General features: G+C 47.0%; 1 protein-coding gene across 1 annotated transcript in view; it reads left to right on the plus strand.

Annotated features, from left to right (window-relative positions):
* Positions 1-13746: 13746 nt before the first annotated feature.
* Positions 13747-21348, plus strand: part of ARG2 (arginase 2) — a 31168-nt gene continuing 23566 nt past the window's right edge. The window contains exons 1-2 of the mRNA XM_034769366.1: positions 13747-13974; positions 14440-14512. Of these exons, the coding sequence (XP_034625257.1) occupies positions 13858-13974; positions 14440-14512 (190 nt within the window). The 5' untranslated portion in view covers positions 13747-13857. The remainder of the gene's footprint in view (positions 13975-14439; positions 14513-21348) is intronic.

A 21348-nucleotide genomic window follows, 5' to 3' on the forward strand; every position in this document is an offset into this window, starting at 1 on the left:
CTGATTTTTCAGAAGTACTGAGCACTCCGCATCCAGATAAAGGCATGGGGAGATCCAGATGCTCAACATCTCTGACAATCAGGCCCAAGGAGTCTCAATTCATGTAACTGAAATGAATGGCCACATTTTGATTCTACTTAGTGCTTGAGCCCTAATAAGGTAAAACATGCAGACAGAACCCTGTTGACTTCAGTGAGGCTTTATGCTGTTATAAATTTCTCTAGTCCCACTCTTAGCAGGGTCTTGCCAGGTGTATCCTATAAGAAGGATACCCGGTAGCAGTCCTAGAAAATCAAGCTTAGACAAATAGGACAAACCCGCCTAAGGTAAGAGTCTGAAAGAGACTCCCAAATATTTTCCTGGCTACCTAAACCATAATGATTCTATTATAAACTGTCAACGGGTACGGCTAGATACTTTTTCTGAATATTTATTTTACAATCCAGCAATACGTTAGAAATTCAAACTGTTCCTCTCTGTGAGCATCATATTTATCTACAGTGAATTGTATCTAATTGCTATCTTAGTTAGGTGCTTCTGAACTTCCTCAGTCTTCCATAGTCTTTGACTAATCTAAATAATCTTGTGTCATGCAAATTTTGCCAGGTCACTGTTCACCCTCTTCTTCAGATCTTTAATAAATAAGTTAAAGCTGTTCTTAATATAGATCATTGCAATATCCTCCTATTTGCTTCCTTCTGATTAAAAACTGATGACTTATTCCTGTTTTTCTGTTTCTGTCAATTTCTAGTACAGAAGTGAACTTCTCTCACACCCTTTATGTAGTTTCCTTAACCACACCTTCTTATGAGGAACCTGATTAAAGCTTTTTGAAAGTCTAAACCAATAATATCAACTGTTTTTTCTTTGTCAACCTCAAAGACTTCTCCTAAACTGAGAAATGTGATTCTCAGTTAGAGCCCACATTAATTGGGTCTTGTATTGTGTTTCTCTACTAGGACAGGAGCTCTTCTTAATATTGCTTCAAACAACTTGCCGAGTGCTGAAGTAAAGATACTGGCCTTTAAATGTCAAGCTTAATCCTAATGCTTTAAAAAAATAGACCTAATATTGCCCACCTTCAAGTTCTCAAGAATATCCGCTAACTTTCATTGTAAATTACATTGTTTTGTTAACAGCTCACCCACTTAATTCTTAAATCCTTCAGAATTTTTGGGTGAATACTCTGTGGGCCTGATGACTTGCTGCTGTCACCATACCTCACAAGGAGTAGACAAGAGAGGGAACTGAAGAACCCATGCCTAGGAATGCCTACTGCAGAGTTACTTATGAAATTAAAAGAATTAAAGTTAGTTTAAGTTTGGTTTATAATTTGTGGCTAGTACCAAAAAGGTTCCAGTCAGCAAGTAAAAGAAGGCCATGAGAATAATAAGTATTATTATTTATGGTGTGGGAAAGATATATGTGGTTCAAAAAGTAACTGATAAAGCAAAAAGACAAAGGAAAGCTGTCTTAAAAAAAAACAAGTACAAACCATCCCATTATATAGCTGTAGGGTAACCAGATGTCCTGATTTTATAGGGATAGTCCTGATATTTGGAGCTTTTTCTTACATAGGCATCTATTACCCCCACCCCATGTCCCGATTTTTCACACTTGCCATCTGGTCACCCTATTCAGCTGGTAATAAGGAGAGAGGAAGCGAAAAGAAGGCCTTGGAGGAAAGAAAGTAGCAAGGATAAACTGCTTCAGACTGGGTTTTTGCTAAAACTAGCAAGTTAGCTGAAGTTTATAAAGAGAGCCATAAAGCTGCCGGTTCTTTTTCAGATCCTACCTGATCATGCTGGAGCACACCAAGATGAGATGGTTTTCCTTAGGTCAGGCCTGTTTGTAAGTATACTGATTGCATGCTTATGAATACTTTGTTACTGTATTGGGTGTAGTGACTGTTTATTTTTCGGGTTCTAGGCATGTTTACAGCAATTGTATAAAATATCATTTGGCCTTTGGATTTAAGAAAGGAATTGGTAATTAAATTAGTGTCTGGTGGTCTCCAATAATTTCAGGTACTATTAATGATTCCAGAATTTTTGGCAACCACGAAAGGACTCCTGACATTAATTTCAGTTGCTGTGAACCTCCAAAGTGAAGGGATAGTAGCCTGTTATCTGGGGACAATATAGAATTTTGTCCTAAAGAGAAATTCAATAAAATAAGGGGACTAGAGGGAGGTACTTTAGATACCTATGTAAAAGAATGCTTGGCAGAGCATGGCAGAGGTCTGTTGAATGCCACTGATTTTAAAACAAAATAAAAAAAAAATTGGCAGCCATAGAAAAAACTGTATCTAGTTTCTTTTACCCTAAGGCAAAGAAAGCCAAAATAAAGCAGCAGTTTTACAAGCATTATTTCTGGTGGCTACAAACGAAATATGCCACCCTGAGGGATGAATGCAAAAAGCATAGAAAACAAATCAAAGTTGTAGAGAAGGAAACAAGATAAATGGAAAAGATTCCTGGAAGGAAAAAACAATATCTGTTGCATAAATCCAAAGTGAAAAGTAGTTGTCTTTCAAGGACTGTATTTAGTGAGTACAGCTTTGCAGGCAAAGTGTACTTAGTTAAGAAATACTGTAAGTGCAAAAAACATAAAGATGAACTTAGAGCAGAGGTGGGCAAACTCCTGCCCAGCCCCTGAGCTCCTGCCTCAGGAGGCTAGCCCCCGGCCCCTCCCCTTCTGTCCCCCCTGCCCCACAGCCTCAGCTCACCCCACCGCAGCGCAATGCTCTGGGCGGCAGGGCTGCGAGCTCTTGCCGGGCAGCACAGCTGCAAAGCCGGGGCCTGACCTGTGCTCTGTGCTGCGCAGTGGCGTGGCTGGCTCCAGCTGGGCGATGTGGCTGCCTGTCCTGGTGCTCTGGGCAGTGTGGCTGTAGCGCCGCTAGCCACTGGCGCTCCAGGCAGCGCGGTAAGGGGGCAGGGAGCAGGGGGGTTGGATAGAGGGCAGGGGAGTTTGGGGGGGTGATCGGGGGTGGGGGGGGTGATCGGGGGTCAAGGCGGTCAGAGGATGGGGAACAGGGGGGTTGAATGGGGGCAGGAGTCCCTAGGGGGCAGTCAGGAAGGAGGGGGGGGGGGTTGGATGGGGTGGCAGGAGGTCTGGGGGCTGTTAGGGGACAGGGAACAGGATGGGTTGGATGGGGCAGGAGTCCCGGGGAGGCTGACAGGGAGCGGGTGGGTCAGATAGGGGGCGGGGCCGGGCCACGGCTGGCTGTTTGGGGAGGCACAGCCTCCCCTAACCGGCCCTCCATACAATTTTGGAAACCGGATGCGGCCCTCAGGCCAAAAAGTTTGCCCGCCACTCACTTAGAGACTGAGAAAAAGTCAGCTGAGAAATGTGTTATTCTGGGAGATAAGACAGAAGAGTTATGGTCCCAGAATTTAGTAGCTAGTGCGGTCTTGGGAAGTGTCTTATTAAACAGTGAAAAACTAGTGAGTAATTTAAAGAAAAGGTATGTGCAGTTAAAAGGAGCTTTTGTGCAAATTAACACTGCAGAGCTCAGAGGGGACTGGATAGCTGAGGTAGTGCAAGTAATAAAATGTTAAAACATTAGATGTCATTAAATGTTAGAGGATGTTGGTGTTTTTTTAAAAAAAAAAAAAAATGCTTGGTGTGATAGTGAAACCTAGTAATAGCAGTACAACTCCATGCAGTCATGCCTTAGTAATAAAACAAATTATGTAAAGCGGAGATCAGGTGGGGACAACTATGTTTTGTCCCCAGAAACCTTTACAGCTGTTCAGAAGGAAAAGGCAGCTTCCAGGGGAATGTATCTGTAAATAATTGTAAATGGCTGCTGCTGGCAGAGTGACAGTATGATCAGAACTATTTGACTGTGGAGAGACACAGTGAGTGAGGTAATATCTTTTATTGGACCAACTTCTGTTGATGAGAAGAGAGAGTTTGTAATACTCCTTTCGTATGTTTAAAATTAATTGGCTTTTAAAAAGTTCCACTAAAATTCCATCCAGATTTTTCATTCTCAATTGCAAAGGGGGGAGGGATAGCTCAGTGGTTTGAGCATTGGCCTGCTAAACCCAGGGTTGTGAGTTTAATCCTTGAGGGGCCACTTAGGGATCTGTGGCAATATCAGTACTTGGTCCTGCTAGTGAAGGCAGGGGGCTGGACTCAATGACCTTTCAGGGTCCCTTCCAGTTCTGTGAGATAGGTATATCTCCATATATTATAAAGTTGACATACACACACTCTTTGGGCAGCAGCCAACTTCTCTGGGCAGTCTTAACTTTGTTAGCGCTGAGACACCCAAAGTGTTACCTATTACAAAGTTTAATGTTTTTTTAAATTAAGTTATAAATGTTAAATATAAACCAGTAAATGAAAATAGGGAATAAAAGGGCACAGGCAGAACTAGGATAGTGGGGAGAGACCCTGCATCCCTTTTTCAGTAATGAAGCAACAGCTGAGAGAGCTGCAGAAGAAAAATAAAATATTAATATATATTACGTGTGTGTATATATAATTGGTATGGCTAATATGGTATAGCAAATAAAAAGTGAAAGTTAAATTATGAAAGGAGTGAGCATTCCTATGGAACATGCAGTGTATAAAGTAAAAGGGGTAAAAGAAATGTAAACAAGACATACTACTTAATTAAAATCCTACCATGGCTCCAAAGAGGCTTTTTCAGATGGCTGTGTGCTTTGGAAGCAGAAACCAACTCAGCACCAAAAAAGATCAATGAATATAAGAAATGGTGATTAACCATTAAAAATTGTATCCAAAAGTTCTGATTAACTGTGGTGTAAAGTAAAGGTTATTAGGGAGTGAAAATCTATATCGGGATGTTTTGTAAATAGAAAAAGAATAATTGTATTTAAACTAAAACAAGTGTATACAAGATTGAAATGCCTTAGTGGATTGTAAATGAATGCAACTGATGGTTTAGGGTTGGTTAAACCTATTAAGAAAATGTTGTGCAACATGTAGATGATATCCTGGTGCAGACAGGGAATGCCATTAAAAGGTACTAGAAGTCCTGTGTGAGGTTTTCTTGAAAGCTGGGCTAAAGCTAAACCCAAAAAAGGCTCAGCTCGTGAAGCAGGAGATTTCCTTCCTGGGACTAACCCTACAACCAGGCCTGTGTGCTCCAAACAAAAGCTTCATGTGATTTTTAGAGCTGCCCTTCCCTATTTCGGAAACAGCACTAGATCACTGCTGGGTATGACAGGCTTTTGTGGGGGATTTCATCCCTGATTACACCGTAATCCTTGCACCCCTATGCCACCTCCCCCAGAAGAAGATAGAGTGGGAATGGATCCCCCCCCCCCCCCGCAGCATACCCTGTCAGCGTATAAGTTAAAAGAGGCTTTTAGCACAAACTCCAGTTCTTAGCACCTCAGCTTATACAAAACCTTTTGGATTTTTTGTAGCAAGCAGGGAAACAGCCATTTCAGCTATTAACTCAGGATCTCACAACAGAGAAAAACGTATTGCTTATGCTTCCTGGGTATTAAATGGAGTTGAAAAGCAGTATACCTGTATGAAAAATACTTACTGGGTGTTTAATGGGCTCTGACACATTTTAGATATCAGGTGGGGCTGGGACACATAAAACTATGTGGCTCATACTCTTTAAAAGTATCTCTTGTCTGGTAAAATCAAAAATGGTACAGTGTCTTATGCTCAAATACATTTGTAAAAAGCAACAGAGGGTCCTGTGGCACCTTTGAGACTAACAGAAGTACTGGGAGCATAANTACTTCTGTTAGTCTCAAAGGTGCCACAGGACCCTCTGTTGCTTTTTACAGATTCAGACTAACACGGCTACCCCTCTGATACTCAAATACATTTGTTAGTCTCTAAGGTGCCACAAGTACTCATGTTCTTTTTGCGGATACAGACTAACACGGCTGCTACTCTGAAACTAGTTCTAGAATGACATGGTCCTTGCTGCTGGAAAAGCACCATCTTGATGTCTGTCCTCTCAAAAACCCAGTCACCCTTACCAGCAGGACTGTTAATTGTACTCCATATGAGAGTCTTGGAGAAATTTTCTCTAAAAGGGGGCTCTTAACCCTTTTATCCCATGAGTAGTACATAAGTTAAATTCTGAAGGGCGGTAGCCTGAGGGACTAGCAATATATGTTGATGAGTCATCCTGTCACTTGGACCCTAGTCACAAGATTTGCTGTTTGAGCTCCCCCCATTCAGGCTGAACCTGTGCAGCCTAGGTGTAGTACACACTCAGCCAAGTGTACTGAATTGTCTGTTGTGTCACAAGCATTATCACTCTGTAATAAAGGACAATTACTGGTTGGTGTGATATGTTCAGATTCAGTGGGTCTGAGATGCTTTGACAACATACCTCCCTGGGTGGAGTATGAATTCATTTTGTAGTGCAGATCACAGGCCTTTACTCTTCTCAAGCCCTTTTGTCCTGTGTATAAGAATTAGTAGATATATTGGGTAACGCAGTGATATATGTGGTTAAGGTAAAAGCTCATTCCAGACATAGGAAGTAAGCAAGAAAAATAAGTGTGGATGAAGCTGTTGCTGCTAGGGAGGCTGTGGTGTGGGTTCCGCCCTGATTAGCCAGTCCTTGCTGTTACCACCCATGCACAAACAGAAAACACTGATTTAGGGTATGTCTACACTGGCAGAGTTACAGCGCCGCTCAGAGAGCGCTGAAGTGAAACCGCTTTTGTGAGTTCACACTGTCATCTGCCTGCGCAATAGCGTGTTCACACTTATGGCACTTGCAACGGTATCCGGAGCAGTGCACTCTGCGCAGCTGTCCCACAGAGCATCTCGTCCTCTTCTGCTGCTAAGAGTTGTGGAAAGACGGAGGGGGTCGCGGGGATCTTGGGTCCTGTTCCAATGCCCCATGATGCATTGCTTCGCATCCCAGTAATCCCTGTGCTTCCGTCCACATTTGGCACCATCTTTCAACGGTTTGTGTACTGTGTGCTCTGCCTCTTTGGTCTGCAGGAATGGATCCCGCACTGTTGACCAATATGCTGCTCACTCTGACTAACATGTCATGAGTGGCAGTGGAGTTATTCTTTAAACTACAAAGGCAAGAGGAGTGCGACATTGATCTCGCCACATGTAGGAGCTACGACATGAGATTGCTTGTGTCATTCACGGCAGTGCTGACCACAGTGGAACGCTGCTTTTGGGCTCAGGAAACAAGCACTGAGTGGTGGTGCGACATTATCTGATTAAAATATGACCATATAGATCTTTGTTGCAACCACTGTTAGATATTTGTAGCAAATCTTGTACAAAGGTTGTCAAGTGAGGTGTCTATGAAAAGGTTATGATTTGCTGGTTATGATTATGCTATCTGTATGCATGCATCATTTTTGTATGTTGTTGAGTTATAAGTTGAGTTATGAAGTTGTAAGTATTGGCTCTATACTTTGATTTCAAATGTTTGCTCCTGGGGTAACACCCACCAAGTAATTAGCCAGCACATCTTGGAGGGACTATTCATATTGAGTGACCCATCAAAAGAATATTTAACTAACAATGGACCATGGGAGACGCTTATCTACACTTAATGAAATTTCCTGCTGTGACTAGGCGAAATGCATGGACATGTGACTTGCCCATGTGACTCCAAACTCTATCTTGTTGCTGTGATTTTCCACAGCAAGAACAATGGGCTGCCCTCCACATGGCAAAAGCTTATAAAAGGCCCTGGAAACACCTCCATTTAGTCTTCAATCCTGCTTCTTACCTCTGGAGGAGCCTTGTTACAAACAGAAGCTCTGAACAATGGACTGAATGACCCATCCAAGTTGCGGATGTACTCCAGAGACTTGATTTAAGCCAGCAGTTTATTCCATCACTGCTACAAGCCTGAGCCAAGAACTTTGCCATTACTATGTAATGGATTCCTTTAACCAGTTTTAACTTTCACCTTTTTTTCTTTTTATAAATAAACCTTTAGATTTTAGTTAATAAGAATTGGCTGTAGCGTATATTTGGGAAAGATCTGAAACATTTATTAACCTGGAGGTAATATGTCCAATCTTTTGGGATTGGTAGAACCTTTTATTTTATATGATGAAATAAGATTTACAGAAATTTTCATCATATTTGACATGGGTATCTGGACGGAGGCCTGAGGCTGGTTCACTTTAAGGGAATTGTGTTTGGACTTCTGAGTAACCAGTAAGGTAACAAAGAAGCTGTTTTATGCTGGCTTGGTAAATCTAAGTATTAGAATATCCCCCAGCTTTTTGGGATTTGGCTGCCCCATTCTTTGCAGTTCACTCTAATTGAGTGACTACAGCTGGCTCCCCATTAGGACCCTGGTCACAGGTGGGATCATGCACGTATGTGATGACGAGCAGTGGCTACAGAACTTTCGGATGAGGAAAGTCACATTCATGGGATTGTGTGATGAGCTCGCCCCAGCCCTGCGGTGCAAGGACACAAGAATGAGAGCTGCCCTGTCATTGGAGAAGCGCATGGTGATTGCACTGTGGAAGGTGGCTACTGCAGACAGGGCCGGCTTTAGGAAGTGCGGGGCCCAGGGCCCCGGCAGGGATGACTCACGGCAGCGCTCCGGGTCTTCCGCGGCACTGAAGGACCCGCCACTGAAGACCCAGTAGGGAACCGCCCGGTGAGTACACTCCCCCCCCCCCCCGACCTCCACCCATGTCCTGCCCTCAACTGCCCCCCTCGGAAACCGCAACCCATCAACCCCCCCTCGCTCCTTGTCCCCTGACCAATCCTTCCCAAGACCCCCCACCCTAACTGCCCCCCAGGACCTCACCCCCTACCCAATTTGCCCTGCTCCCTGTCCCCTGACTGCCCCGACCCCATCCACCACCACCACCCCGACAGACCCCCGGCACTCCCACGCCTACCCAACCCCCCCTTCCCCATCCCCTGACCGCCCCCCCGAACCTCTGCCCGATCCACCCCCCCCCCCACTCCCTGTCCCCAGGACTCCCTGCCTCTGCCTTATCCAACCCCCCTGCCCCAGTCTTTTACCATGCTGCTTGCCGGAATAGGAGCCAGGGCTGCCACGCTGCCATGCGGGCTGGGGCTGGGGCCGCCGCGCTGCCCGGCCAAAGTCGGGGCTGGGGCCGGGCCGAAGGGAGCCGCCGGACTGGGGTCACTCGGCCGGAGCCAGACTGGGCTGCACTGCGCTGCGCCCCCCTGGAGCCATCCTTGTGTCCCCCGCCCCAGCTTACCTGCCGCTTCTTGTTTCCAGGCTTCCCATGCGAATATCTGATTCGTGGGAAGCAGGGGAGGGGGAGGAGAAGGGGGGCAGAGCGTTCAGGGGAGGAGGGGGAGGTGAGCTGGGGCCGGGGCGGACAGCTGCCGCGGGGCCCTCTTAGGCGCGGGGCCTGATTCAGTGGAACCGGTGGAATCGGCCTAAGGCCGACCCTGCCTACAGACTGCTACTGATCGTTGCTAACCAATGCGGAGTGGAAAAGCCAACTGTTGGACTCATGTTGATGGAAGTGTGCAGGGCCATTAATCGCATCCCGCTCTGAAAGACTAGCTCTGGGCAACATGCGTGACATTGTAGATGGCTTTGCACAAATGGGCTTCCCTAACTGTGGAGGGGTGATAGATGGCACGCATAGACCACCTAGCCACCGAGTACATGAATCAGAAGGGGTATTTCTCAATGGTTCTCCAGGCGCTTGTGGATCACCCTGGGCGTTTCACAGACGTTAACGCAAGCTGGTCCGGAAAGGTGCATGACTCACACATCTTTCAGAACACTGGCCTGTTCAGAAAGCTACAAGCAGAGACTTTCTTCCCGGACCAGAAGATCACTGTAGGGGAAGTCGAAATGCCCATTGTGATCCTGGGAGACCCCGCCACTCCCTTAATGCTGGGGCTTATGAAGCCATGCATGGGGCACCTTGACAGTAGCAAGGAGTAGTTCAACAACAGGCTGAGCAAGTGCAGAATGGCTGTTGAGTGTGCTTTTGGCCATTTAAAGGCCCGCTGGTGGTGCCTATATGGGAGGCTGGACCAGGCCGATGACAATATTCCTATGGTTATAGCCACGTGCTGTCACTCCATAATATTTGTGAAGGGAAGGGTGAAAGCTTCACTCAGAGCTGGACCACTGAGGCTCAGCGCCTGGAGGCCGAATTTGAACAGCCAGAGACCAGGGTTATTAGAGGGGCACAGCGTCGGGCCATAAGGATCAGGGATGCCTTGAGGCAGCAATTTGAAGCTGAAAGCCACTAATGTTTGTTGCTATGCTCAGGAGTGCAGTGCTTGTAATTCTAGGAGGTGATTGTTATTGGTGCAGACAATGTACTATGAAGGTGTAAGAAAATTGCCTGTTGCTTTGCAGGGCTCTGTTTGCTTTCAATTAATGGAATAAAGATTGCTTTCAAACCAAAACTACCGGAGGAGAGAAATAAACAAAAAAACACATCAGCACTGAGGGGGATGGGGAAAGGGAGGAGGGTGGGGTCCCAGGACGATTAAAGATTTGTGTATGTCCAGGTATCATATCCAACCGTGTCCTTTAGAGTACAGTGCAGCGGGTACTGTAATTCAGCAGGGCTAAACTGCAGAGGGATGTATGTTGAGTGCAGTGGGTACTGGGAGTCTGCATTGCTGGACTGTGATGGGGCAGGAGTGGAATGCAGCGGATACAGACTGGAGCCAGGAGGTTGATAACAGTGTGTTGGCAGTGTCTGGGGGGCGCATGGGAAAGAGTTTTGTGACAGCAGCTACAGGGGAGGGCGGGCTTGGAGCTGCTCGGTTTGCAGTGCTAGTAGCACCTGGAGCGTGTCCGCTTAGTGCTCCATAACGTTTAAGAGCTGCTCCATGGCTTCGTTCTGGCGCGCTGTTTTTTCCTTTCGGTCCCTCTTCTCGCTGTCCCGCCACTCCTTCAGTTCTTGTTTTTCGGCTGCGGAGTGCGTCATGATCTCACGCAGACAGTCCTCTTTAGTTCTTTGTGGCTGCTTTCTAATTCTGCACAGCTGTTCAGCCTAGGGTGACCAGACAGCAAGTGTGAAAAATCGGGACAGGGGTTGGGGGGTAACAGGAGCCTATATAAGAAAAATACCCAAAAATTGGGACTGTCCCTATAAAATCGGGACATCTGGTCACCCTAGTTCAGCCAGCGATAACAAAGAAGGAGGCTGGGCTCCCAAGATCATATCTATGAAGCCAAAATGCAACATTTTACAAAAGCAGTATTGTTTGCAACACTCAGACCACTGACTTAAAACACAGCCACTATTCACATACCTGTCACTAACTGGCTGACCCCAGGCAAGTACAAATGAGCCACAAGACCCCCAAAATGGTGAGTAACTGCAGGGGAAATCAGTGTTCCAGGGCATACTGTACACTGGGCACGTGGCTCTTGGGGAGAGCCAACACTGTAGTGGGGGCTTTATAATCATTCCTGTCCCCACATTTTCCATAGGCTATGTTCATTATGGATGATATCGCGCTGCTGAAGGTGAGCAGGGAATCAAGTGAAGGTCTTCTCCATGACTGCAGCTTCTACCCCGGCCCTTATGCAACTCGCCTGTGTGCAGCAATGTTTCCACCCCCTCCTCACGGTGATGGCAGAGTGGTGCGGGAAAGTTACCGTTAATGGGGCAAGAAACAAAGCAGCCATGCCAAAGAACCTGCGGCAATGGATTGCCCAGTATTGAGGGAGTCGATCAACACCCTGTTCCGCTGCTCAGACTAGACATGTGGTGGTATGGGCATCATAGAGACACAAGCCTGCTCTCTGCAACCCTCCTGCCCCCAACAACTCACTTCATCGATTCCCAAAATCAAAGCCACTTACCAGGGGCCTCCTCTCCTGTTTGCACTTCACTAAGATCTGACAGCTGTGACTAGCTAGCCTCCTCTGGTGTAGAGAAGAGCTCCTGGCTGCATGCGTTTCTGACCTCCGAGTCGTCCTCTGCCTCTGGGTCCCCCTCCACATCCTTGTACAAGATTTCCTCCTGCTGTTTCGGTCCACTCTCGACTGGCAAGTGAGCCACTGAAGTATCTACAGTGGCCTTCGCAGTGAAGGTGAGGTTGCCACCGAGTATTGCGACGACCAGCTCTTTGTAGAACAAGCAGCTTGTGGGTGCAGCACTGGAGCAGCAGTTTGCCTTCCGCGCCTTGTGGTAGACGTTCCGCAGCTCCTTCACTTTGACCCTGCACTGAAGTCACAGTCATAGCCCCTTTCTGTCATGCATCATGAAATCTGTCCGAAGGTATCATAATTCCTATGACTGGAGCGCAGCTGGGACTGGACAGCCTCCTCTCTCCAAATGCTGATGAGGTCCAGCAGCTCGGCACCAAGCAGGGGATTGCATGGTGCATGGAGCAGGCATGGCCACCTGGAAAGATGCGCTGAGATCACTGCACGAGTCACCGAGCAAACACGAAGGGGACTTTCAAAATTCCCAAGGAATTTACGGGGTGGGGATGACAGTTGGTCACCTGAGGACAGGGCAGTAGAGTTCAAACCGGTGACCAGAGAGGCAAGAACAGGCATTGTGGAAAACATCCCAGAGGCCAATCACAGTGCTGTAATCGACCAGGGTTTCTACATCAGCACCGCGGAGCTGTACCCCGGCGCAGAAAGCTGTACGCCTCTCGTCAGGGTAGTTTTTTTTTTACAGTGCTGCAACTGCGCAGTTTCTGCGCACTAAGTGGCTTGGCGGTGTTGGTGTGTACACCTCTGGAGTTACAATGCAGAAAGCTGCTTTACTGTGCAGAAACCTGCCTGTGTAGACAAGGCCTTAGTAACATTATAAGGACCTAACCCCATCTGTAGATGGCGCAGTCGGCAATCCAGCTGACGTAATTATTGGGAAGTGAATTAACTAATCCCACCCGGAAACTCTCTTCCCCGGGTTTAGAGCTTCTTCATTAAAGTGCTACAGCTATGCAGTGTTTTAAGTGTAGACATGCCCGCCGTTAAGTATGTTTGTTTGGAAATGGTGTGTGTAAGCTAGCAAAGGGCCAATGATACAGCATCCAGAGAAGTATCTCCAGATGCAAGTTAGCTAGTTGGAGTACATCATGCTTCAAGTGCCGTTGTCTCTGTAATGGCAGGAAGGAAGGAATGCTGGAGCCCAGGACTGTGGTAGCTCCGTGAGGAGACGTGGCCACTGGAATGGGGTGGTTGGGAGGAGTGGGGGACACGGGTGGCTGGCTGGGCAGCATCTAGTCACTGCACTGCGCCCATCAGCGGCCACCTGCCAGAAGTGCATGATGCCGCGTGGCTGCGTCTCTCTTGGCTGGGTCTCACCAGTCCTGCCTTCGGGGGAGAAGGGTGTTTGCAGCACGTGCATATTTCAGGGGGTGGTGGGACCCTGGGTGCGTGCGGGGAGACTCGAGGCTGGTCAGGACAATGGGCCTGGCAGGGGGACAGTCAGGAGGTGGCTGCTGGTAATGGCAGATCATAGCGCGGCGGGCCGCTGAAAGTGGGGTCGGGGCCCGGCTGTTGGATTCAAGCGGCCCCGAAGGAGCCGGTGCCCGGGGGAGAGATGAGGGCTGAGCCCGCGAGAGGAGCCCAGCGGAGGGGAGGGGCTGGGTGGGCGGGCGAGTCTCTGCGTTGGTCTCCCGTGTGGGAGCGCGGCCGGTTTCTACAGGGGGAGGGGGAGCTGCAGCCGCCACGGGGACGCTCCAGCAGGTTGCCGGCAGGTTCGCAGCCGGGCGCACGCGCGGCGCACACCCCCAGGCGGCTGCGCTGCCATTGGCCAGTCGGGGTGGGACCCGGGGGTGCGTCCCGGGGCGGGGCTCCGCCCGCGTGGGGGTGGGGAGCCGGCTTCTGGCTCCAGCGCGGGTGGCCAGGGGGGTAGCGGCGATCGCGCGCAGGTTAAAAGGGGGCAGCGCGGCGGCCGCGCGAGCAGTGAGCGGTTCTGTATCATGTCTCTGCGCAGCAGCTTCGCCCGGCTCCTGCGGAAGCAGGCGGGCTCCACGCTGCAACTCCAGAAACCTGCCCACTCCGTGGCGCTGATCGGAGCCCCGTTCTCCAGGGGGCAGGTGAGCATCGTGGGGGAGCAAGCGCCCCCTGTCCCCCGAAGGGTGGACGTGAGTGTGTCCCGCCCCCAGGCATCACAAAGGGCTCGGCACCCCCGAGAGACGCTCTGCGGGAGGGGGAACCTGCCGCCCGGCCGGCCGCGATGGCGGGTCCCGGGTGCGGTGGGGGTCGTGCTCTGCTGGCCGCAGTAACCGCATTGTCTCGCTGTCCCAGCGGGTTTCCCCGGGGTGGCCCAGGTTGCGGGGTATATTCTCGCCACGTTCCTGTGCCACCGGAGGCACGCCGCCGCTCCCACGTGAAGCGTCCTTGGGGAGCGGACCCCGCGGCGCACTGATGGCTGGTCGGGAAGGAAAATACCCTCCCCAGGTCGATTCGCGGCTCCATGTGATTTCTGCGGCTCAGTCAGCTTCTGTGAGCACCAAGCCTCGCCCCGCAGTGGATCCTAACGGAGCCCCTTTGTCTTACAGAAGAGAAGAGGGGTGGACCACGGCCCCGCTGCCATAAGGAACGCGGGGCTGACGGAGCGGCTCTCCGGCTTGGGTAAGGGGCGGGCCACGTGCAGTAGCAGCGGCTGGGTGGAAAAGTGGCCCGTCACTGACATGACTGGGGCCATTAGGAGACTGGGGGTATTGCATATCCCTACATCCCCGTTGCTTTAGCGTGACTCACTTAGCTGAAACATGAATCAGCCCCACACGCAGAGCTCTCTGCTGGAAGTGGTGGGCACCTCCCTGTCTAGAAAATGTCTCTGCCTTGTCCCTGTGAAGTAAGATGAATCACAAAACCCAGTATCTGTACTGGGCCAGCAGCAGAGATGCTGAGGATTGAATGGGCCATAGAGACTTAAAAGTAGCCTGTAAACCCCTGTTAAAAATGTTGTCTGTGGCTCAGAACTAACTTGCACAAAACAAACATCATTTGTATATATGTGGCTATTGGGCAGTTAAATTTGCGTGTGTGTAAGGGAGGCTTTGGTCTGCAGAAACTTGGGTGTGCCAGACCGAACACCCAGATTTTTAGGTGTGGAAATTTGAGAATATCATTCAGACAATACTTCTGAGAATGTCAGCAGCAAGGGCAAATGGCTTAATTAATTTACTGCACTCCTTCAAATAATCAACTACTTAACTCAGCCCCTTAATAATAATACCCGAGCCCTGTCCCAAAAGGAGTCCAGAATTGTCTGAAGAAAACCTCAGGTTTTTGTCTCCAGTCTTTCATCTAATTCTAATCTTGCATTGAGAGGATATAGGAATAGTGCTATCTCAACAGAAAGAAAATGTGATCTTGCCTTGTTTGTTAGTAGGGCTGGGTGTAAGCAAAAGCAAATGTTTGGTCTTGCGTAGGCTCAACAATTTATAGCCCATTCCCTCCTAGCTTCAGAACCAGAGAAAACAAGTATCCTTACTTTTTTTTGTCAATGGCTGAATAAGAGGGTCAAGCAACTTGCAAGCCAAATAGTAGACATGAATTCATGTTTGTGGTCTCAGTAGTGAGGCTTGGCAGAATGTGATTTTTATTTTTATTTTTTTTTTATAATTTTGATGGATAGTATCTATTTTGGTTGATTTTACATTTTTCACAGTTGTGTAAAATTATGGGTTTTAAACTCTGGTCTCTCAGGGGCTTTTAATTTTTTTTATTTAAACTTTAACATTTGTGGGAAATTATGGGGAGGATCAGACAATTAATGACAGTAGACGCGGATTCAAAATACTGAAGCTTTATTAACTGCTAAAACAATTTGTCAACATCACATGTCAAAATGTAGGAAGTAAATATCTTTAAATCAAACTCAAAGTACTTTGCAAGCAGCACTTTTCTTATTTTGTGTGTTTGTAAATTTCTATTATGGATGGATGGATTTTTTTTTGTCTGTGTGTGTATGGTAAAATTATGCAGTGTTGTAGCTGTGTTGATCCCAGGATATTAGACAAAGTGGGTGAAGTAATCTTTTATTGAACCAATTTCTGTTGGTGAGAGAGACAAGCTTTCCAGCTTACACAGAGCTCTCCTTCAGCTCTGGTAAAAGTACTCAGCAATGTTGCAGCTAAATAGGAGGTGAAACAGATTGTTTAGCATAAGTATTGAACACATTTCAAGGGACACCCTCCAGTCAGAGGGGGCCGGGCTCAGAGTCTGAAGCTGAGTGTCGCTTCCTTCCCACTCTTCATGGGGGGTGTCCAGGGCTCCCACGGTGCCCCTCAAATGTTCCTCCATGCCCCCCCAAGGGGGGTGCACTCCACAGATAAGGGACCTCCGATCTATAGTCTATAAAGCTGGCTGTGTTCCTTGGGGCTGTGTGCACGCAGAATGGACCGCAGGGTCAGACCTTAAAAGGTTAATTCATGATGCCTGCATGTAAATCCTATTAATACTAATTGCATATAAGTGTATGCACAGAGGGGAGATTAATCCCTTAATCACCAGGAAGCTATATCTTCCTCTCCACAACATGGAGTTCTATTCAGGCAGATGATGTTGTTCAGCAGATTTTAGTATACAGTGTTTAACCCTATCCTACCCAGATCCTTATGATTCAATAGCTAAAAGCTTCCAGCCTGCACTGTTTAGTATCTATAAATGAGTTGTCTCTTACCACCTCACTCCATGTTCACTTTTTGCATCATGCAGCATCTCTGGATATAGGCCACAACAGCCTTTGGCCATATCATGTTAGAAAAACCATTGATGGCTGTGGCATCCTGAAGTAAAACGTGGGTCTGGAGACTGGAGAGCCTTAAGTTATCTAAAATCTCTGAAACTCAGAAGTTACCAGATGTAAAAGAAGGATATAATGCTCAAGGGGGATTAGGCAATTCTTTATAGTTTATCTGTCAAGTGACTCCAAAATTCTTTGACCAGTCAGTTAGTCTATAGTTAACTATGGGGTCTTCTTCAAATAGCAAAGGTCTAAATTCAGTTTTGTTAAGAGGTTGTACTCAAATCCAACCTGAATAGAAATGTTTCCATGACATTGGCAACCAAAACTTCAATGAAAGCTTCTGAGTTTGCTGGGTGTTTGTTTATGTTTTGGTTTGTGGGTCATTCCTTCTCTTCTCCCTCCTCCTTCCCCCTCCCTATATTCAGGGGAAGGGATATGAGATTCTTTTGACACTGGAAATGCTATCTTTTTGTGACAAAATTAAAAGTGAAACTGACTAAGTGTAGTTTTGTGTCAGTCATATGGAAAAAAAAACAAAAATAAATAAATGGTGGAAAAAAACCTTCCAGGCTCAGATCCTCAAAGGTATTAGGTGCCTAATTTGTATAGATTTCAGTAGGAGTCAGGAGCTTAAATACCTTTGGGGATCTGGATCCCAGTGTTTACTAACTTAAAATATCAGTAAAGTGGGGGAAGGGCTTAATTTTTTTTCTTTGTCCCTTTAAATATTAAAAAATTTCAAGGTCTTCTCTTCTTTTGTTGCTAAAATGCACTTTTTCCAGCACTGATATGAGCTGCTGCTTTTCTGTTCATGTCTGTTGTTGTCTTAGTGTTTTATTGCAGCTTAAATTTCTGCAGCCCTGTTGATGAATAGGGTCAGATGGTGTATGGATTGCTATAGACTCTGCCAGAAGGGGCCCTCACTGACAAGCAATGATAGACTCAGTCAGCATCCACAGGGGAGAGTTTTATATGGTAGGGACAGCCTATTGCAGTGTAGCGTAGAAGGTTAGGGAGGAAGTCACTGAGCAAGGGGGCGCTTTGTGTGTGGCTATTGTCCAATGAGGAATAAGATTGAAATTCAGCAAAGGATGTTTTATTTTTCCCCTTAGCCTGGCAGGAGGGCTCCGAATATACAATATTGCTATAGTTTCTTTTTCTTTTTATTCATTTGCAACTTTCTAATGTTACAGTAGAAAATAAAGTGAATTTACAACAGCTGTTGTGTGCACAACACACTGTTGGTTACGACTAATCTAATTTTCTGGACCTAAATTCACTATTAAACTCCTAATTCCCAGCAAAGGAAATGAGAGTGAAAAAAGACACTAAAAACCTTTTCCAAGATCTTAGGACTCTGTCAAAGGAACTAAGTGATTCCCCTTCCCCCACTGTTGGCCTTTAGGTGGGAGGAGGGAGGTAATATTGTGAGACTGAGAAGCTCCTTAAAGAGATGTAATAACATTTAACTGACATGTACAACATCGGAGAATCAGCCTCACATTAATGCAGCTTTTGAAGCATTCACATTCATTGCGTGTCCGTAGTACATTCAGCATGGACGTGAGCATGCAAAGAAAGCTTTTATGTGTGGTGTCCGAACTCCCAACTAGTTCAAAATGGGGTAGGTGCATGCATGTTGTGTGCACACCTGGCGATTACATGTGCCGGGCGCATGACTTGTCCCAGCAGAAGAAGGTGCAGTGGAGGGTGCATTCTGTGGGTACATGGGAGCCTAAGTGAAAAGGCTTCTGCTTCCTTCTTCACCTGCAGTAACATGAATTAACAAAGTGCAATATTAGTTAAAAACTAGTAGAAGGAGCTTATTTATTTGGGGGTGGGGGGTGCGGACAGGGCAGAAATTATGGATCCTCTTTTTCTTCCTACTTGAGGGGGGGAGGTGTGTGTTTTAAATCAGTATCTTTTAAGTGATTAGTGTTCCTTGACTTATATTACAAAAGCAAGAAATAATGGTTCCTGTCTAATGTCCTGGAGTTGAGGTGGTAAAATGCGTGAATTGTACCTCCTGATTCCTAGATCCTGTCTGCAATCATCTTTGTTGCTCTGGATGCTGAGGATATGTCTACACTGCCCATGTGAGCGTGCCTCCGAGGCTGGGTAGACAGAGACACATTAGCTCCGCTTAAGCTAGCACCCTAAAAATAAGGGTATGGAAGTTGCAGCATGGGCTAGTCACCCAATGTCTGCACCCTTATTTTTAGCATCCCAGCTGGAGCAGAGCTAGTACATGTCTGTCTGCCTGGGCTGGGAGGCAGATTCACAACTGAAACGTAGAGGAGATCGTATGTGTGAACTCAGCATCAGGTTTTATTCTCCTTCCATCATCCCAGTTTTTCAGATGTGCTTGTGCCTGAATTAGGGCCGAGATTGTTATAAATAGTTCTTACCACAACTGCTTGCTTTGTGGGAAAGGGAAAGGAAAGACTTTAGAACTTTCCTGTCTGTATTGCCCCTTTCACATCTCACCCTCAATAATATTTTTGGGAGGGAATTTGCAGTCCCTGCCTTCTGCCCTAACCTCTCTTCTTCCCCTCCTTCCCCCACCCCGAGATCATCTGGACAGTGTCTCCCTCCCCCCTTGTATAATTTTCTGCGCTTCCTTCCAAAAAAGTCCTGAGCTGCCCCTTACTTTCCCTTCACCCTGAGGTCACGACAGCAACGGTTGCTGTTGGTATTGCTGTCATCTAGCTGGTTGGGACACGCACTGTTTCTCAGCTGCTCGCTTGTGCTCTTAGTGAGACAGAGGGATGGAGCCAAGAGGCAAAGAACATCCCAATCTTACACAACTTGGCTGAGACGAGTCTGAGCCCCTAACCTGCCTTTCACCCTCCCAGCAACAGCAAAGAACAGCCTCCAGCAAAGACTTAAATAGATTGCCTGGGGTCAGCTGAAAAACTGGAGATGAAGGCTAATGCACCAGAATCCTGAGCCAAAAGCTGTAGGTGAGGGAAGTTTAGTTCTTCCTTATGTTACCAATAACTAGGCGTGGCACAACTTGTTTTTGTTTTTTTGTTTTATAACTTTGAGAGATTTGTTTTTCATGTTTTTGAATAATTGATTTAAATTTTCAGTTGCACAAAATTATGGGATTTCAGTATTCATTTTTATGTTAAAAATTTTCATAGTTGCTGAAAATTTGGCAGTGAGATTCAAAAACTTAAAGCTTTATACCTGTTAAAACACAATTGTGGACATAACGTGTCTAACTAGACAAAGAAACTATCCCTAAGTCAAAAGATCCTACCTGTTTTTAGTGTTTGTTCACTAATCTGTTTGTAACAAGCCTAATTCAAAAGTTGCTGGATTTTGACTCTAAGAAGTTCTCAAGCATCATTTTTCTTTCTTTGTCTCTGTAAATTTCAATTATTACTGATGAAGATTTCCATCCATTTGTGTGTGGATGGTGAAATTGATATTTGACATCTACTGATAAAACTCTTATCCTTCTAAGTTTGCTACTAACCCCTGAGATTGACAAAATTTTAAAATCTAATTGGCCAAGTTTGTGAGGCCTTATACTCAACTTGATGTCATTCTCTGTCTCAGCTGTGCTCATCCTCCCACTGGAAATTACAGTATTTGACACTTTGAATTACTTATCTTCCAGACAGAAAGAAAATAAATAAGAATGGTGGTGTGGAAAGGCCATGGAGGGAGGGGTCCTGCCATGGGGGAAGGAGAAGGTTACGGAGAGTCCCTGCAATAGATGGGGATGGGAGCATGGCTTGTGGGGTGGAGGGAAAGAGCCCCTGGTGTGTACAGTGAGTTTGGCCTACAGAAGCAACCTGGTGGTGGACACTTGGGCCTGGTCCCCACTAAGTCCCCACTTCGGACTAAGGTACGCAAATTCAGCTACATTAATAACGTAGCTGAATTCGAAGTACCTTAGTCCGAACTTACCGCGGTCCAGACGCGGCAGGAAGTCTCCCCCAGTCGATGCCGCGTACTCCTCTCGGCGAGCTGGAGTACCGGCGCCGACTGTGAGCACTTCCAGGATCGATCCCAGAACATCGATTGCGTGCCGCCGGACCCTCCGGTAAGTGAAGACAAGGCCTTGGTGTAACTTTCACTGTTAATGCTGCCTGTCCAAGCTGACTGAAGTGCAGAAAAGTAAACAGCAGGCTTGGACTGTCCTACAGTGATATTTCTTGAGAAGCCTCAGGACTTGGAGGCCCTTGACCTCTCCAGTCAGTTGCAGGTGAAGTACAGACTCTCCGCAAACTGAAATCCGCAGATCCCCTTGGCAGTGGCATTTGCAGTCCCCTTTCCTAACAGAGGAGAAGACCCTCCTCAGAGCTTAGAAGGTAGGTAACCTCAGCTTGAGCTACCACTCCCCTGATCACCCTGGGGAGGGCACCTCTTTTGTCCTTGCAATGAAGGGTCTTGTGTCCCTAGTCTGCCCCTGCCTAGTACTTGTGTGCTGACTAATACAATGATATGCTGTTTGGGTCCCCAGACCACAGGAGATCAGGTTGTGATTTTAAAAACAAAAACAACTCTTATTGAAGTTTAAAGATATGCCTGAGCTGCAGAGTTTGGTGGCCAGATGTGGGTGTTTGGTTTGGATTGCTAGAGGGGAGGATTGGATTAGCTATGAGGTTTGGATCTGGATCCGATCACCCAGTTTGGCTAATTAGATGAGTAGGGGGACATAATGTCATGGAGGGCTAATGAACTGGCTTGTGGGGGT

Source organism: Trachemys scripta, chromosome 4 (genome assembly GCF_013100865.1).
Source record: "Trachemys scripta elegans isolate TJP31775 chromosome 4, CAS_Tse_1.0, whole genome shotgun sequence".
NCBI classification, from domain to species: Eukaryota; Metazoa; Chordata; order Testudines; family Emydidae; genus Trachemys; species Trachemys scripta.